Here is a 16533-nt window from a genome sequence, read left to right as displayed (position 1 = left end):
CAGAAAACTCCTGTTCACGTCCTTCCTGCTGTACCTTTCTAAACAGGTGTGTAACTACAGCCCTACAGCCATGGGTTCACCTGTAGAAACAGACAAGATGTTGGGGTGTCTGATGATAGATGCAGTCTGTGCCATGTGGTGTTAGGGGTTTTGACAGTTCACACACACACTGGGCGACGCTCATCTATACCGGCTGTGTGTTCTTTTTGGGGGGGGCATGATTTAGAAGAGAGGGAAGGCATCTGTTTTTATTGCTGGGGGGGGCGGAGCTGTCTCTGTGCAGGTCGTTGCCATGGGGATGGGTACGAAGTGGACTCTGGTTGTCACAGATACTGTATCCATTGACTGACATCATGGCGGCGAGGTGCGGGCTCAGTCCTCGAGTTCCTCGTCCTTTATCTGTTTACGAGTGAAGAACCCCAGCTGGAGAAAGGAGGGATGAGAAGGAAGGAGTGAAACCCAAAGTTTTGATCTTTACCACAAAGGCAGAGGAGAAAGAAGTTATTGCAGTGTGAGGTACAGAGGTACTGTATGGTGAGGTGTGATTGGTGTACCTTCCACATTGCGAAGATGATGAGGGCCAATAGCAGAAGCCCTCCAATAATGCTACCTATCAAAATCCAGAGAGAAATGGGGATGGCCCGCCCCTTTAGTACCTCCAGCACCGTCTGACGGAGAGAAAGATAAAAAAAAGTCTGATAGTAGAGACAGTCAGACAGATATTCATCACCCTATACCAGCTTCCTACTCTATCTGGATGTAAACGACAGTCAGACAGATATTCATCACCCTATACCAAGTTCCTACTCTATCTGGATGTAAACGACAGTCAGACATATTCATCACCCTATACCAGCTTCCTACTTTATCTGGATGTAAACGACAGTCAGACAGATATTCATCACCCTCTACCAGCTTCCTACTCTATCTGGATGTAAACGACAGACAGACATATTCATCACCCTATACCAGCTTCCTACTCTATCTGGATGTAAACTACAGTCAGACAGATATTCATCACCCTATACCAGCTTCCTCTATCTGGATGTAAACGACAGACAGACATATTCATCACCCTATACCAGCTTCCTACTCTATCTGGATGTACACGACACAAAGACAGATATCATCACCCTATACCAGCTTCCTACTCTATCTGGATGTAAACGACAGTCAGACATATTCATCACCCTATACCAGCTTCCTACTCTATCTGAATGTAAACAATAGTCAGACAGATATTCATCACCTAATACCAGCTTCCTCTATCTGGATGTAAATGACACACAGACAGATATCATCACCCTATACCATCTTCCTACTCTATCTGGATGTAAACGACAGTCTGACAGATATTCATCACCCTATACCAGCTTCCTACTCTAGCTGGATGTAAACGACAGTCAGACAGATATTCATCACCCTATACCAGCTTCCTCTATCTGGATGTAAACGACAGTCAGACAGTTATTCATCACCCTATACCAGCTTACTCTATCTGGGTGTAAACGAGTCAGGCACAGACAAGGATAAACCAGTCCTCCACTATTAGTGTTAATCCTGCTATTCTCTCACCTCCCTCCAGATGGCGCCACTCCCAAGAGTGACCAGGTTAGATTCCTGAGCAGCCAGACGATAGGCACTCACTATCCTCACCACCTTAAACTTAGCCTGGTGACAGAGACACAAAGTCAGAGTGAGTGTTTTTATAGTTAGAGCTGTGTGTGTGTGTGTGTGTGTGTGTGTGTGTGTGTGTGTGTGTGTGTGTGTGTGTGTGTGTGTGTGTGTGTGTGTGTGTGTGTGTGTGTGTGTGTGTGTGTGTGTGTGTGTGTGTGTGTGTGTGTGTGTGTGTGTGAGAGAGAAACTTCGTACCTGTCTGAAGAAGTTGTCGTGGACCCTGCGGCTGACTCGTATGAGAGCGGTCTGTCCTCGATGCAGCTGCTGTACCTCACACACCACCTCCACACACCACGACCTGCTGCAGTTCTACACACCGAAAACAGAAACATGTTACAACTGTAAATATACTATTTTGCTAGTTAGGATTGTGAATGTGATCATCTTGTGTGTGGGTATTTGTGTGTGTGTGCATGTATGTGCGTGCATCAGTGTATATGTGTGTGTCTGTTCTCACCAGTAGGTCAGTCTGTTGCATGTCTTCAGGATGTAGTGGTCGTACATCTCTCTGTCTGTCCTTCAGCTGGGACACGTCACTGTCTACACTGCAGTTCACCCCTGTCACCTGACATCACAAAGGTCACAGTTCAGAACCAGAGAGAAATGACAATAACTGTTTATTCCAACAGTAGTGAGAGAGGGTTAGTACTCACGTTGTAAGAGAAGACCTCAGTAACAGCCATGAAGACTCTGTCTCCAGCTGCTACAGAGGGCAGGCTCAGCCTCAACTCCAGGTTACTCACACTGTAACAGCCCAGGTTCTGCAGCTACACACAGAACACATTAGTCTGACGTGTGTGTGTGTGTGTGTGTGTGTGTGTGTGTGTGTGTGTGTGTGTGTGTGTGTGTGTGTGTGTGTGTGTGTGTGTGTGTGTGTGTGTGTGTGTGTGTGTGTGTGTGTGTGTGTGTGTGTGTGTAAAGACAGTCTGTATGGTTATGTGTGTGATTGTGCAGTAAGGATATTAGGGAAACGGATATATTGTGTGTGCACTGCTTACCCTGAAGTGTGTGTAGAACTCTGGTCCTATTGCCTCTGATATGGTTCTGGTTGGGTGGACCTCATAACGGTTCAGATTGGAGTCACTACAAATAAAGGTAGAGATACAGGGAATGAGAGAGATACAGGGAATGAGAGAGAGAGAGAGATAGAAAGAGAGAGACTAACCTGGTGATGAAGAGGTCAGGTTCGTACTGAACCACAGTCTGGAGCTGAACACTGTTGTCTCCCAACGTAGCCTCTCTCTCCACACTGTCACTATGGGAACCAGGAACACAGAGATGTATGTGACAGACACATGACAAGACAAACACACAGTACTTCTGTCTCTGCTGTAGGATTATGACTAGGCTTATGTGACAGACACATGACAAGACAAACACACAGTACTTCTGTCTCTGCTGTAGGATTATGACTAGGGTTAGACGGAATCAGTGGAGGCTGAATTTCAGGTTAATTTCTAGAAGCTCCCAATAGGAATCCCTTTACATTCCTCCATAGGATTATAATGAGTTACCTGGCAACTGTGAGTTTCATCTGGACTTTACTGAGCAGAGACGTACAGCTGAACTCAAACTCTAACATGAAGTTCACCTGACCGAGAGAAGATAAGAGGTGGGGGATTGAGTTTGTGGTGTCAGAACTACACTGAACAAAAATATAAACGCATCATGAAACAATTTCTAAGATTTTTCCATTTGCCTCATGCAGTGCGACACATCTCCTTCGCATAGAGATGATCAGGCTGTTGATTGTAGCCTGTGGAATGTTGTCCCACTCCTCTTCAATGGCTCTGCAAAGTTACTGGATATTGGAAGGAACAGGAACACGCTGTCGTACACGTCGATCCAGAGCATCCCAAACGTGCTCAATAGGTGACATGTCTGGTGAGTATGCAGGCCATGGAAGAACTGGGACATTTTCAGCTTCCAAGAATTGTGTGCAGATCCTTGCGACATGGGTCCGTGCATTATCATGCTGAAACATGAGGTGATGGCGGCGGATGGCAAGACAATGGGCCTCAGGATCTCGTCACAGTATCTCTGTGCATTCAAATTATCATCCATAAAATGCAATTGTATTTGTTGTCCGTAGCTTATGCCTGCCCATACCATAACCTCACCGCCACCATGGGGCACTCTGTTCACAACGTTGACATCAGCAAACCACTCGCCCACACAACGCCATATGTCTGACATCTGTACAGCTGAAACCGGGATTCATCCGTGAAGAGCACACTTCTCCAGCGTGCCAGTGGCCATCGAAGGTGAGCATTTGCCCACTGAAGTCGATTACAACGCCGAACTGTAATCAAGTCAAGACCCTGGTGAGGACGCCGAGCACACAAATGAGCTTCCCTGAGACGGTTTCTGACAGTTTGTGCAGAAATTCTTCAGTTGTGCAAACCCACAGTTTCATCATCTGTCTGGGTGGCTGGTCTCAGACGATCCCGCTGGTGAAAAGGCCGGATGTGGAGGTCCTGAGCTGGTGTGGTTACACGTGGTCTGCGATTGTGAGCCCGGTTGGACATACTGCCAAATTCTCTAAAACAACGTTGGAGGCAGCTTATGGTAGAGAAATTAACATTAAATTCTTTGGCAACAGCACTGGTGACATTCCTGCAGTCAGCATGCCAATTGCACACTCCCTCAAAACTTGAGACATCTGTGGCATTGTGTTGTTTGACAAAACTGTACATTTTAGAGTGGTCTTTTATTGTCCCCAGCACAAGGTGCACCTGTGTAATGATCATGCAGTTTAATCATATTTTTGATATGCCACACCTGTCAGGTGGATGGATTATCTTGGCAAAGGAGAAATGCTCACTAACAGGGATGTAAACAAATTTGTGCACAACATCTGAGAAAAATACGCTCTTTGTGCGTATGGAACATTTCTGGGATCTTTTATTTCAGCTCATGAAACATGGGACCAACACTTTACATGTTGTGTTTATATTTTTGTTCAGTGTATTTGATGCCAGACAGACAGACCTTGGAGTGGGAGCGGAACACAGGATAGCTGACATTACAGGAATGACTGTTGGAACTGAGAGATGTACACTCAATTTTCAACTGGGTATCCTCCTAGAGAGAGAGAGGGAGAGAGATGGATGGATGGAGACATCGAAAGGTAGGGAGGAAGAGAGAGAAGGGGGAGGAGACAGAATAAAATTGTCAGGTTCATGTTGTAAATCTGTGTGTGTCTGTGTGTGTCGTGTGTGTGTGTGTGTGTGCGTGCGTGCGTGCGTGCGTGCGTGCGTGCGTGCGTGCGTCTGTGTGTGTGTGTGTGTGTGTGTGTGTGTGTGTGTGTGTGTGTGTGTGTGTGTGTGTGTGTGCGTGCGTGCGTCTGTGTGTGTGTGTGTGTGTGTGCGTGCGTGCGTCTGTGTGTGTGTGTGTGTGTGTGTGTGTGTGTGTGTGTGTGTGTGTGTGTGTGTGTGTGTGTGTGTGTGTGTGTGTGTGTGTGTGTGTGCTTCGTACCCGTATACTGAGACTAGAGAAGTGGAGGTTGCGTGAGTAGTGCAGCGATAGGCTGGTGTTGTAGGCGTTCTCCAGTCTGTTCTGCAGCTGGACTTTTACAGCCAGACGTCTGCGAGGGCTACGGATCACATAGGGCTGCTGTCTGCAGAGAGGAGTTACATTCAGACATTCATACAACTACTACACAACTACTACACAACATTAATACAACAACTACACAACATTAATACATGAATACAACAGGAACGCTAGTAATTGTTTGGCTGATTGTGTGTTGACTGGACAAAAAAAAGAGAGGAACATTTTTGATCAGGTGTGTGTGTCTATACGTGTGTGTCCATACATGTGTGTGTGCACATGTGTTTGTGTGTGTGAGATGTACCTTGTCCCAGAGATGTCCATATGAGCCTGCAGCACCAGATCAGTGACACACACATCATCCTCACCACAGTCTTTGAAGAACGCAATCTGGAGACATCAATGTACAGTATTTGAAATGGAGGTGCCAGAGTAATACTGTAGATACGTACAGTAACAGTACATTACATCATACAATTTGGCCAGGATGCTACGAGCACCCCACACACACCCCACACACACCCCACACACTGACCGATCTCTTGAAGGTGGTGGGCCAGCCTTCGTCCAGCACTGGGCCGCTCTCTGTGTCGTTGATCTTAAAGCGCAGGGAGAAGCTGATTGGACGGATGTAGTCAGCTGTGTCCTATCACAGACAGAGACAAAGGGTTAGAGGTCAATATCAACAGAATGTAGTGTTTCAGCATGTAGATTGTGTGTGTCGGTCGGGGTGAAGGATGTGTGCAAATGTGTGTTTCGGCATTGTGTGTGACATATGGAAGGGCAGGTTGTGGCAGTAGCGTGTACATGTTGGTTGTGTGTTTGTGTATCCAAAGCGGCTTACAGTCATGCGTGCATACTTTAAAAAAAAGTATGTATGTCGCTGTTTGGTCCCGGGAATTGAACCCACTATCCTGGCGTTGCAAGCACCATGCTCTTCCAGCTGAGCTCTGGTGTGTGTGTCATACTCACAAACACATGGAAGGGCAGGTTGTGGCAGACGGTCTGTCTTGTGTGAACTCTGACCCCCAGCTGTGACTGTCTCTGGTTGCTGTCGTCAAACAACGCCCTCGCTGTCAACTTTCTCTCATCCAACATGGCCACCACCGACAGCTCTGAGGAGGAGGGAGAAGGGGATGTTAGTGTTGATAACAAATCTATCAAATCTAACAGGCGGACTCCCTCCCTCCTATCTCCTTCCCCCTCCCTCCCCCTCCCCCTTACTCTCTCCAGTCCCCTCCCCCTTACTCTCTCCAGTCCCCTCCCCTCCCTCTCTCCCCTCCCTCTCTCCCCTCCCTCACCCACTCCCTCCCTCTCCCTTACCAAAGCTGTTGCTGTGAGTTCCAGGGGAGCGGGACAGAGCCAGGAAGCAGGCTGTAGCGTTGAGACAGTCAGACTCCCTCCCTCCTCTCTGACACGTCTTCTGGATGACGTTGATGGAGTGGGGCTGGAAGGACAGACTCATGTTGATCTGGACTATATTACGAGAACTGGAGAGAGGGGAGGGAGAATTGATCATTCAATGATGACGATCATCATCACATAAAAAAAATATACTCCACAGCCAAGTCTGACAATTTATCCCTCCCCTCCTCTACATTCCTCCACCTCCCCTCATCCCTCCTTTCTTACCTGAGTAGTACAGCACTGCCCTGGGCCCCCACAGCCAGGTCTAACAGACCATCTCCATCCAGGTCCAATCTGGCACTCACACTGCGCCCAAAGTACTGCAGAGAGGGAGACAGGGACGACCCTGCGATACGCTACAGGGAGAAGGAGAGGTGAGCAAGGAGGTGGAGAGAAGAGGGTGGAGAAGTGGTGGAGAGAGACGTAGAATGAGGTCAATGGAAATACTATAGCTAAGAATGATTTCACTTTAAAACAAATCTTCACTTTTCTTTTCACAGAGATGGACTCCACCTATACTTCTGGTGACACTTCCTTCTCTACCTGTTTGTAGTTGTGGATGATGTGTATGTCTACCTGTTTGTAGTTGGGGATGATGTGTATGTCTACCTGTTTGTAGTTGTGGATGATGTGTATGTCTACCTGTTTGTAGTTGTGGATGATGTGTATGTCTACCTGTTTGTAGTTGGGGATGATGTGTATGTCTACCTGTTTGTAGTTGTGGATGATGTGTATGTCTACCTGTTTGTAGTTGTGGATGATGTGTATGTCTACCTGTTTGTAGTTGTGGATGATGTGTATGTCTACCTGTTTGTAGTTGTGGATGATGTGTATGTCTACCTGTTTGTAGTTGTGGATGATGTGTATATCTACCTGTTTGTAGTTGTGGATGATGTGTATGTCTACCTGTTTGTAGTTGTGGATGATGTGTATATCTACCTGTTTGTAGTTGTGGATGATGTGTATGCCCTGGCCGTGGTAGACGTATATGGCCCCATTGTGTCCATCCTCTAGGGGTGCCCCCACCAGCAGGTCAGTGTACCCGTCATGGTTGAGGTCTGGGGCGGAGGCCAGGGCGTAGCCAAACCTAGCATCCTGGGACCTATCCTCTGCCTTCAGAGTACCGTTAGATACAAACACCTCCTCCTGAGAGAGAGAGAGAGAGAGAGAGAGAGAGAGAGAGAGAGAGAGAGAGAGAGAGAGAGAGAGAGAAAGAAAGACAGGCAGAGTAGAGAGAGAGAGAGAGAGTCAGCAGCTCCCAGACATTCCTCTTCTTATCCGCTAATATCCTCAACCCCTTTCCCCTCCCTTAATTCTATCTCCCCCCTTCGCCCATCTCTCACCCCCCTCCCCCTCTTCCTGACACCAGCTCAGTCCTTCCCCACTACTCCCCCCTGTCTCACCCCACTGAGGGAGTAGATGTAGACTCTGCCTGCCTCCTTGTTGCCAGGGCCCAGGTACATGGGTGCTGCCACCAGCAGAACATCAGTAATGCCATCCTGGTCCACGTCCAACCCACACACCTCACTGCCATAGTACGACCCAATCTACACAGAGAGAGAGAGAGAGAGAGAGAGAGAGAGAGAGAGAGAGAGAGAGAGAGAGAGAGAGAGAGAGAGAGAGAGAGAGAGAGAGAGAGAGAGAGAGAGAGAGAGAGAGAGAGAGAGAGAGAGAGAGAGAGAGAGAGAGAGAGAGAGAGAGAGAGAGAGAGAGAGAGAGAGAGAGAGAGAGAGGTATGGTGGCGGTGAGGAGAAGGGGAGAGGGGGGTTGGGGATGAGTGAGAGTTTGATTGATAGATACATCCAATGAGGTATATACACACACACACACACACTAGCTACCTGTTCTCCATTGAGGGCCTGTGCAATGTTGACATCTCCATTGTTGCTCAGTTCAAACAGAATGACCTTTCCTTTGTGTTTGAACCTGGGTGCTCCAGCCACATACAGCCTCCTCCAGTCTCCCACTATCACTGACGACACTGTGTAGCCTAAACACACACACACACACACAAATATTTTAATTAGATCCACAAATGACATAATATTTGCATAGGATTCAAATATCTCACAGGTCATACAGATGCCTGGAGACACATTAGGTATGGAAACAAAAATAATTGTGTAAATCCGTGATAAATTTAGTAGTATTATGTGTAAAACAGTGATACGTTTAGTACTATTACGTGTAAAACAGTGATAAGTTTAGTAGTATTACGTGTAAAACAGTGATAAGTTTAGTAGTATTATGTGTAAAACGGTGATAAATTTAGTAGTATTATGTGTAAAACAGTGATAAGTTTAGTAGTATTATGTGTAAAACAGTGATAAGTTTAGTAGTATTACGTGTAAAACAGTGATAAGTTTAGTAGTATTATGTGTAAAACGGTGATAAATTTAGTAGTATTATGTGTAAAACAGTGATAAGTTTAGTAGTATTATGTGTAAAACAGTGATACGTTTAGTAGTATTATGTGTAAAACGGTGATAATTTTAGTAGTATTATGTGTAAAACAGTGATACGTTTAGTAGTATTATGTGTACAACAGTGATAAGTTTAGTAGTATTATGTGTAAAACGGTGATACGTTTAGTAGTATTATGTGTAAAACAGTGATAAGTTTAGTACTATTATGTGTAAAACAGTGATACGTTTAGTAGTATTATGTGTAAAACAGTGATACATTTAGTAGTATTATGTGTAAAACAGTGATACGTTTAGTAGTATTATGTGTAAAACGGTGATACATTTAGTAGTATTATGTGTAAAACAGTGATACGTTTAGTACTATTACGTGTAAAACAGTGATACGTTTAGTAGTATTACGTGTAAAACAGTGATACGTTTAGTAGTATTATGTGTAAAACAGTGATAAATTTAGTAGTATTATGTGTAAAACAGTGATACGTTTAGTACTATTATGTGTAAAACAGTGATACGTTTAGTAGTATTATGTGTAAAACAGTGATACATTTAGTAGTATTACGTGTAAAACAGTGATACGTTTAGTAGTATTATGTGTAAAACGGTGATACGTTTAGTAGTATTATGTGTAAAACGGTGATACGTTTAGTAGTATTATGTGTAAAACGGTGATAAATTTAGTAGTATTATGTTTAAAACAGTGATACGTTTAGTAGTATTATGTGTAAAACAGTGATACGTTTAGTAGTATTATGTGTAAAACAGTGATACGTTTAGTAGTATTATGTGTAAAACGGTGATAAATTTAGTAGTATTATGTTTAAAACAGTGATACGTTTAGTAGTATTATGTTTAAAACAGTGATACATTTAGTAGTATTATGTGTAAAACAGTGATACGTTTAGTAGTATTATGTGTAAAACAGTGATACGTTTAGTAGTATTATGTGTAAAACAGTGATACGTTTAGTAGTATTATGTGTAAAACAGTGATACTTTAGTAGTATTATGTGTAACACAGTGATACGTTTAGTAGTATTATGTGTAAAACAGTGATACGTTTAGTAGTATTATGTGTAAAACAGTGATACGTTTAGTAGTATTATGTGTAAAACAGTGATACGTTTAGTAGTATTATGTGTAAAACGGTGATACGTTTAGTAGTATTATGTGTAAAACAGTGATACGTTTAGTAGTATTATGTGTAAAACAGTGATACGTTTAGTAGTATTATGTGTAAAACAGTGATAAGTTTAGTAGTATTACGTGTAAAACAGTGATAAGTTTAGTAGTATTATGTGTAAAACGGTGTAATGTAAAGTGTACATAGTGTAACGTAAGTAAGTTAAGTCACCCAGATAGGCAGCGTGGTTCTTGAGCTCCTGAGGGAACTCTGACTCAAAGGCCTCTCTGGTGGGCATGATGCGGCCCTCAGCGCCCTCCTTCAGCACCCCTCCGTCCCAGTCATACGCCCCCACCATCCCAAACAGGATGCCATCCTGAAACACACGTATGGGAGAGGGGGGAGGGGGAGGGTAAACATACAGTACAACGAAAGATCAGAAATTCAAGTCAATGACATGACACGCGCGCGCTCGCATGCTTGCACACGTACGCACACACACACATGGTGGACTCACATCGAGAACGTGTGTGGAGAAGCCGATCTGGGACATCTCAAACTTGAAGGAGCTCTCGTTGTACCCCAGCGTCCCTGTGACGAAACAGAAACATCAAAACAACGTTTAACAAACCTTTCTAGCACATTTTCTGTAGCATCCAACACAAACATCTAGTTGAGCAGATCTCTCTGTCTCCAAGCTATTATTTCGTGTCATGTCATTCAAAAAATATTTTATTAAAGTCATTAGTCTCACCCTCTCATGTTTCTGTGCCCAACCACATATCTGTGTGGTGTGGGGGTTCAGTGACTGAGTGAGGGGCTAATGGGACCTCTGATGAGGTGAAAGCGGAACAGGCTTAACCTAACCCTAACTCTCAGAGGAAGTTTAGTTGAATGTTTGGTTAATGTTTGTTCTGCCAGTGCCAGGTGGCTGACACATGAATACCGTAATGGGACTAAATGTGGCATCCTGTGCTGCCCACTCTGAAACATGAATACCATAATGGGACTAAATGTGGCATCCTGTGCTGCCCACTCTGAAACATGAATACCGTAATGGGACTAAATGTGGCATCCTGTGCTGCCCACTCTGAAACATGAATACCGTAATGGGACTAAATGTGGCATCCTGTGCTGCCCACTCTGAAACATGAATACCGTAATGGGACTAAATGTGGCATCCTGTGCTGCCCACTCTGAAACATGAATACCGTAATGGGACTAAATGTGGCATCCTGTGCTGCCCACTCTGAAACATGAATACCGTAATGGGACTAAATGTGGCATCCTGTGCTGCCCACTCTGACACATGAATACCGTAATGGGACTAAATGTGGCATCCTGTGCTGCCCACTCTGAAACATGAATACCGTAATGGGACTAAATGTGGCATCCTGTGCTGCCCACTCTGACACATGAATACCGTAATGGGACTAAATGTGGCATCCTGTGCTGCCCACTCTGAAACATGAATACCGTAATGGGACTAAATGTGGCATCCTGTGCTGCCCACTCTGACACATGAATACCGTAATGGGACTAAATGTGGCATCCTGTGCTGCCCACTCTGAAACATGAATACCGTAATGGGACTAAATGTGGCATCCTGTGCTGCCCACTCTGAAACATGAATACCGTAATGGGACTAAATGTGGCATCCTGTGCTGCCCACTCTGAAACATGAATACCGTAATGGGACTAAATGTGGCATCCTGTGCTGCCCACTCTGACACATGAATACCGTAATGGGACTAAATGTGGCATCCTGTGCTGCCCACTCTGAAACATGAATACCGTAATGGGACTAAATGTGGCATCCTGTGCTGCCCACTCTGACACATGAATACCGTAATGGGACTAAATGTGGCATCCTGTGCTGCCCACTCTGAAACATGAATACCGTAATGGGACTAAATGTGGCATCCTGTGCTGCCCACTCTGACACATGAATACCGTAATGGGACTAAATGTGGCATCCTGTGCTGCCCACTCTGAAACATGAATACCGTAATGGGACTAAATGTGGCATCCTGTGCTGCCCTCTCTGAAACATGAATACCGTAATGGGACTAAATGTGGCATCCTGTGCTGCCCACTCTGAAACATGAATACCGTAATGGGACTAAATGTGGCATCCTGTGCTGCCCACTCTGAAACATGAATACCGTAATGGGACTAAATGTGGCATCCTGTGCTGCCCACTCTGAAACATGAATACCGTAATGGGACTAAATGTGGCATCCTGTGCTGCCCACTCTGAAACATGAATACCGTAATGGGACTAAATGTGGCATCCTGTGCTGCCCACTCTGACACATGAATACCGTAATGGGACTAAATGTGGCATCCTGTGCTGCCCACTCTGAAACATGAATACCGTAATGGGACTAAATGTGGCATCCTGTGCTGCCCACTCTGACACATGAATACCGTAATGGGACTAAATGTGGCATCCTGTGCTGCCCACTCTGAAACATGAATACCGTAATGGGACTAAATGTGGCATCCTGTGCTGCCCACTCTGACACATGAATACCGTAATGGGACTAAATGTGGCATCCTGTGCTGCCCACTCTGAAACATGAATACCGTAATGGGACTAAATGTGGCATCCTGTGCTGCCCACTCTGAAACATGAATACCGTAATGGGACTAAATGTGGCATCCTGTGCTGCCCACTCTGAAACATGAATACCGTAATGGGACTAAATGTGGCATCCTGTGCTGCCCACTCTGACACATGAATACCGTAATGGGACTAAATGTGGCATCCTGTGCTGCCCACTCTGAAACATGAATACCGTAATGGGACTAAATGTGGCATCCTGTGCTGCCCACTCTGACACATGAATACCGTAATGGGACTAAATGTGGCATCCTGTGCTGCCCACTCTGAAACATGAATACCGTAATGGGACTAAATGTGGCATCCTGTGCTGCCCACTCTGACACATGAATACCGTAATGGGACTAAATGTGGCATCCTGTGCTGCCCACTCTGAAACATGAATACCGTAATGGGACTAAATGTGGCATCCTGTGCTGCCCACTCTGAAACATGAATACCGTAATGGGACTAAATGTGGCATCCTGTGCTGCCCACTCTGAAACATGAATACCGTAATGGGACTAAATGTGGCATCCTGTGCTGCCCACTCTGACACATGAATACCGTAATGGGACTAAATGTGGCATCCTGTGCTGCCCACTCTGAAACATGAATACCGTAATGGGACTAAATGTGGCATCCTGTGCTGCCCACTCTGACACATGAATACCGTAATGGGACTAAATGTGGCATCCTGTGCTGCCCACTCTGAAACATGAATACCGTAATGGGACTAAATGTGGCATCCTGTGCTGCCCACTCTGACACATGAATACCGTAATGGGACTAAATGTGGCATCCTGTGCTGCCCAATCTGACACGTGAATACTCACTCTCAATTCAAATACTGTTATTTTATTTTTATCCCCCTTTCACCTTTTCTCCATAAATTCCCTCCCTTCCTTCCCCTCCCCAATCTGCCACTATCTAGATGCCACAGGTTAGTGCCCTCTCGCTCCCTCCTCACTCAAGAACCCAGGTGGTATACAGAATCTACCTCCCTCATCCTGATCTCATTTCCTCCTCTCCCTTCCTCCCTCGCTCCCTACAGACCTCAGGGTGGCATAATTTCTCAGTCTTCCTCCCTTGTTCCTGTAAGTGTTGTGATAGCTGCTCCCGCCCTTCTTTCCTTTTCAAGGTAGTGGCATCTATCCAACCCTTCCTCTTTCATGCCGTCTAGGATTAAATGTGGCACCATTCCCCCTTTTTTGCCTCTTTCTCAATTGAAAGAGAGTAACATCCCTCTCTCTTCTAACTTTCTCCCTGGCTAAATAAGAAAGCAGTCCCTCCCTGTCTCCAGAATACAGACACCCTTTCCCCTTCTTTCTCTTTCCCGCACTTTCACCTCCCTCCCTCCTCTCCTCCCCCTCCCTCCCCCTTACTCTTCCTCTCTCCGTCTCACCCTCTAGAGTGAAGATGCGGTCTCCTAGTGCATCTACGATGTCGTTGAGCGCCGCCTCATCAGTCACGTTGAAGAAGTATTTGTCGTCAGGGTCGCTGGCGATGTACTTGATCTCACTGATAAACGTCTCTGGGTCCTGCTGCCTGCGGATGTAGTGACCCAATACCTGGAGGGAGAGAGAAAGGGATGAGAAAAGAGAGGGGGGAGAGAAAGGGGGAGGGAGAGAGAAAGGGATGAGAAAAGAGAGGGGGGAGAGATAAAGGGGGAGGGAGAGAGAAAGGGATGAGGAAAGAGAGGGGGGAGATAAAGGGGGAGGGAGAGAGAAAGGGATGAGAAAAGAGAGGGGGGAGATAAAGGGGGAGGGAGAGAGAAAGGGATGAGGAAAGAGAGGGGGAGAGATAAAGGGGGAAGGAGAGAGGGAAAGAGAGAGGAAGAGAGAGGGGGAATAGAGAAAGAAAGGGGTAAAGGGAAGGGTAGAAAAACAAAAGGGAGCGAAAGAAGGGGTTAAATGTAAGGGACAGAAAAAGTGAAAGGTAGAGCGAGAGATAACATTAACAGACAATTCTCTATGTCTTCCGTCAATAACTCCTCCATGTTTCACAGGGACAGAGAACATTTATATAGAGGGAGAGATATTACTGAGTCAGGACAATCTGAGAGGACAGAGAGAGAGCTGCCAACACCAACCCCATACAGTACAGTAGAGGACATAACCTGAATCAAGGACAACCACAGAGAGACAGCCAGATATGCAGAGTATAAGCCCTTAAAAGAGAAAAACTGATCATGTACGTAGGGTTCTAACTAAGGGGGTGTCTAAAAACAGATACTGTCCGTAGGGTTCTAACTAAGGGGTTGTCTAAAAATGGAGTCAGCTAAAATGTTTGGGAAATACTGCTCTAGCAAACCGTGAAATGAAAGAATTGGTCCAGACAGGGGGGAGAGATGACTGGTGTGGTAGGACTCTCTAGTGTGAGGAGGCTATAGTAACAGCTACAGTTAGTAGTCTGTAATACAGAATAGCCTAAACACTGCAGTAAGGAGCACATTCCTCCCCAGAAACCCAATCCCAACAATCCTTCCCTGTCACTCTGGCTGCCAACTTAACTAAGGAAATGTTCTGTTTTCAAAGGGGATGGAGGGAGGGGGGGAAGAAGGGATGGATGGAGGGAGAGAGGGAGGGAGGGAGAGAGGGAGGGAGGGAGAGCGGGATGGAGGTAGGGAGAGAGGGCGGGAGAGAGAGCGGGATGGAGGTAGGGAGAGAGGGCGGGAGGGAGAGCGGGATGGATGAAGGGAGGGATGGATGGAGGGAGGGAGGGAGGAAGGAAGGAAGGAAGGAAGGAAGGAAGGAAGCAAGGAAGGAAGGAAGGAAGGAAGGAAGGAAGGAAGGAAGGAAGGAAGGAAGGAAGGAAGGAAGGAAGGAAGGAAGGAAGGAAGGAAGGAAGGAAGGAAGGAAGGAAGGAAGGGATGGAGGGAGGGAGGGAGGGAGGGAGGGAGGGAGGGAGGGAGGGAGGGAGGGAGGGAGGGAGGGAGGGTTTAATGTGAAGGAATCCTACATCATAAATGTATACATGAAGATCTCATAGAAGCAGAGAAATTCCGTTGGTCTTGCCAGCTGCTGCTGGTTTGTCCTCAGAGTCACGAACGGAGAGAGAGGACAGAAATACAGACAGCGGGAGGTAGCTTGTTAAGTATTCAAAACATACAGTGAAATTATAGCTACTGCACATGTATACACACACATGCACACAAACAGACAAACACACACCCTTTGACCCCTCCCCTTGTTGACTGTAAATTCAGTGTGAGTCGGCAGGCAGGCAGGCTGATGTATAAAACACGACTCAGGCTGTTATTTTAGAGAGCTTGTTGCTCTGCTCTCCCCAAAGGGTTGTTTTCTGTCCTACACACACTGGCAGCAGGACAGAGAGCAACAACATCAAAACATTGCAGCCATCACAGTGAAACCACGTTTCAGCATCAATACTCCCTGGAGATTCTCTCTCTCTCTCTCTCTCTTCAATTCAATTTAATTTAAGGGGTTTTATTGGTGTGCGAAACATATGTTTACAGGGAAAATAAATAAACATAAATATGGGTTGTATTTACAATGGTGTTTGTTCTTCACTGGTTGCCCTTTTTTTTGTGGCAACAGGTCACAAATTTTCCTACTGTGATATTTCACCAAACATATATGGGAGTTCGTCTAAATGCTATGCTCACTGAGTCTGGACATAGTCAAAACTTTCCTTAAGTTTGGGTCAGTCACAGTGGTCAGGTATTCTGCCACTGTGTACTCTCTGTTTAGGGCCAAATAGCATTCTAGTTTGCTCTGTTTT

At 45.7% G+C, this 16533-nt stretch overlaps 1 protein-coding gene across 1 annotated transcript in view; it reads right to left on the bottom strand.

Moving 5' to 3' along the window:
- Positions 1–372: 372 nt before the first annotated feature.
- Positions 373–16533, bottom strand: part of LOC120047334 (integrin alpha-10-like) — a 78737-nt gene continuing 62576 nt past the window's right edge. The window contains exons 9-30 of the mRNA XM_038992858.1: positions 14195–14360; positions 10702–10775; positions 10416–10560; positions 8481–8629; positions 8043–8186; positions 7579–7785; positions 6865–6995; positions 6556–6722; positions 6205–6347; positions 5768–5878; positions 5537–5622; positions 5155–5296; positions 4669–4761; positions 3192–3268; positions 2843–2932; positions 2676–2760; positions 2331–2438; positions 2135–2242; positions 1873–1986; positions 1576–1671; positions 555–668; positions 373–423 (exon numbers count right to left, since the gene is read on the bottom strand). Coding sequence (XP_038848786.1) covers positions 373–423; positions 555–668; positions 1576–1671; positions 1873–1986; positions 2135–2242; positions 2331–2438; positions 2676–2760; positions 2843–2932; positions 3192–3268; positions 4669–4761; positions 5155–5296; positions 5537–5622; positions 5768–5878; positions 6205–6347; positions 6556–6722; positions 6865–6995; positions 7579–7785; positions 8043–8186; positions 8481–8629; positions 10416–10560; positions 10702–10775; positions 14195–14360 — 2601 coding nt within the window. The remainder of the gene's footprint in view (positions 424–554; positions 669–1575; positions 1672–1872; positions 1987–2134; positions 2243–2330; positions 2439–2675; positions 2761–2842; positions 2933–3191; positions 3269–4668; positions 4762–5154; positions 5297–5536; positions 5623–5767; positions 5879–6204; positions 6348–6555; positions 6723–6864; positions 6996–7578; positions 7786–8042; positions 8187–8480; positions 8630–10415; positions 10561–10701; positions 10776–14194; positions 14361–16533) is intronic.

This window comes from Salvelinus namaycush, chromosome 5 (genome assembly GCF_016432855.1).
Source record: "Salvelinus namaycush isolate Seneca chromosome 5, SaNama_1.0, whole genome shotgun sequence".
Classification (NCBI taxonomy): domain Eukaryota; kingdom Metazoa; phylum Chordata; class Actinopteri; order Salmoniformes; family Salmonidae; genus Salvelinus; species Salvelinus namaycush.
This window is presented reverse-complemented; position numbering and strand designations above follow the sequence as displayed.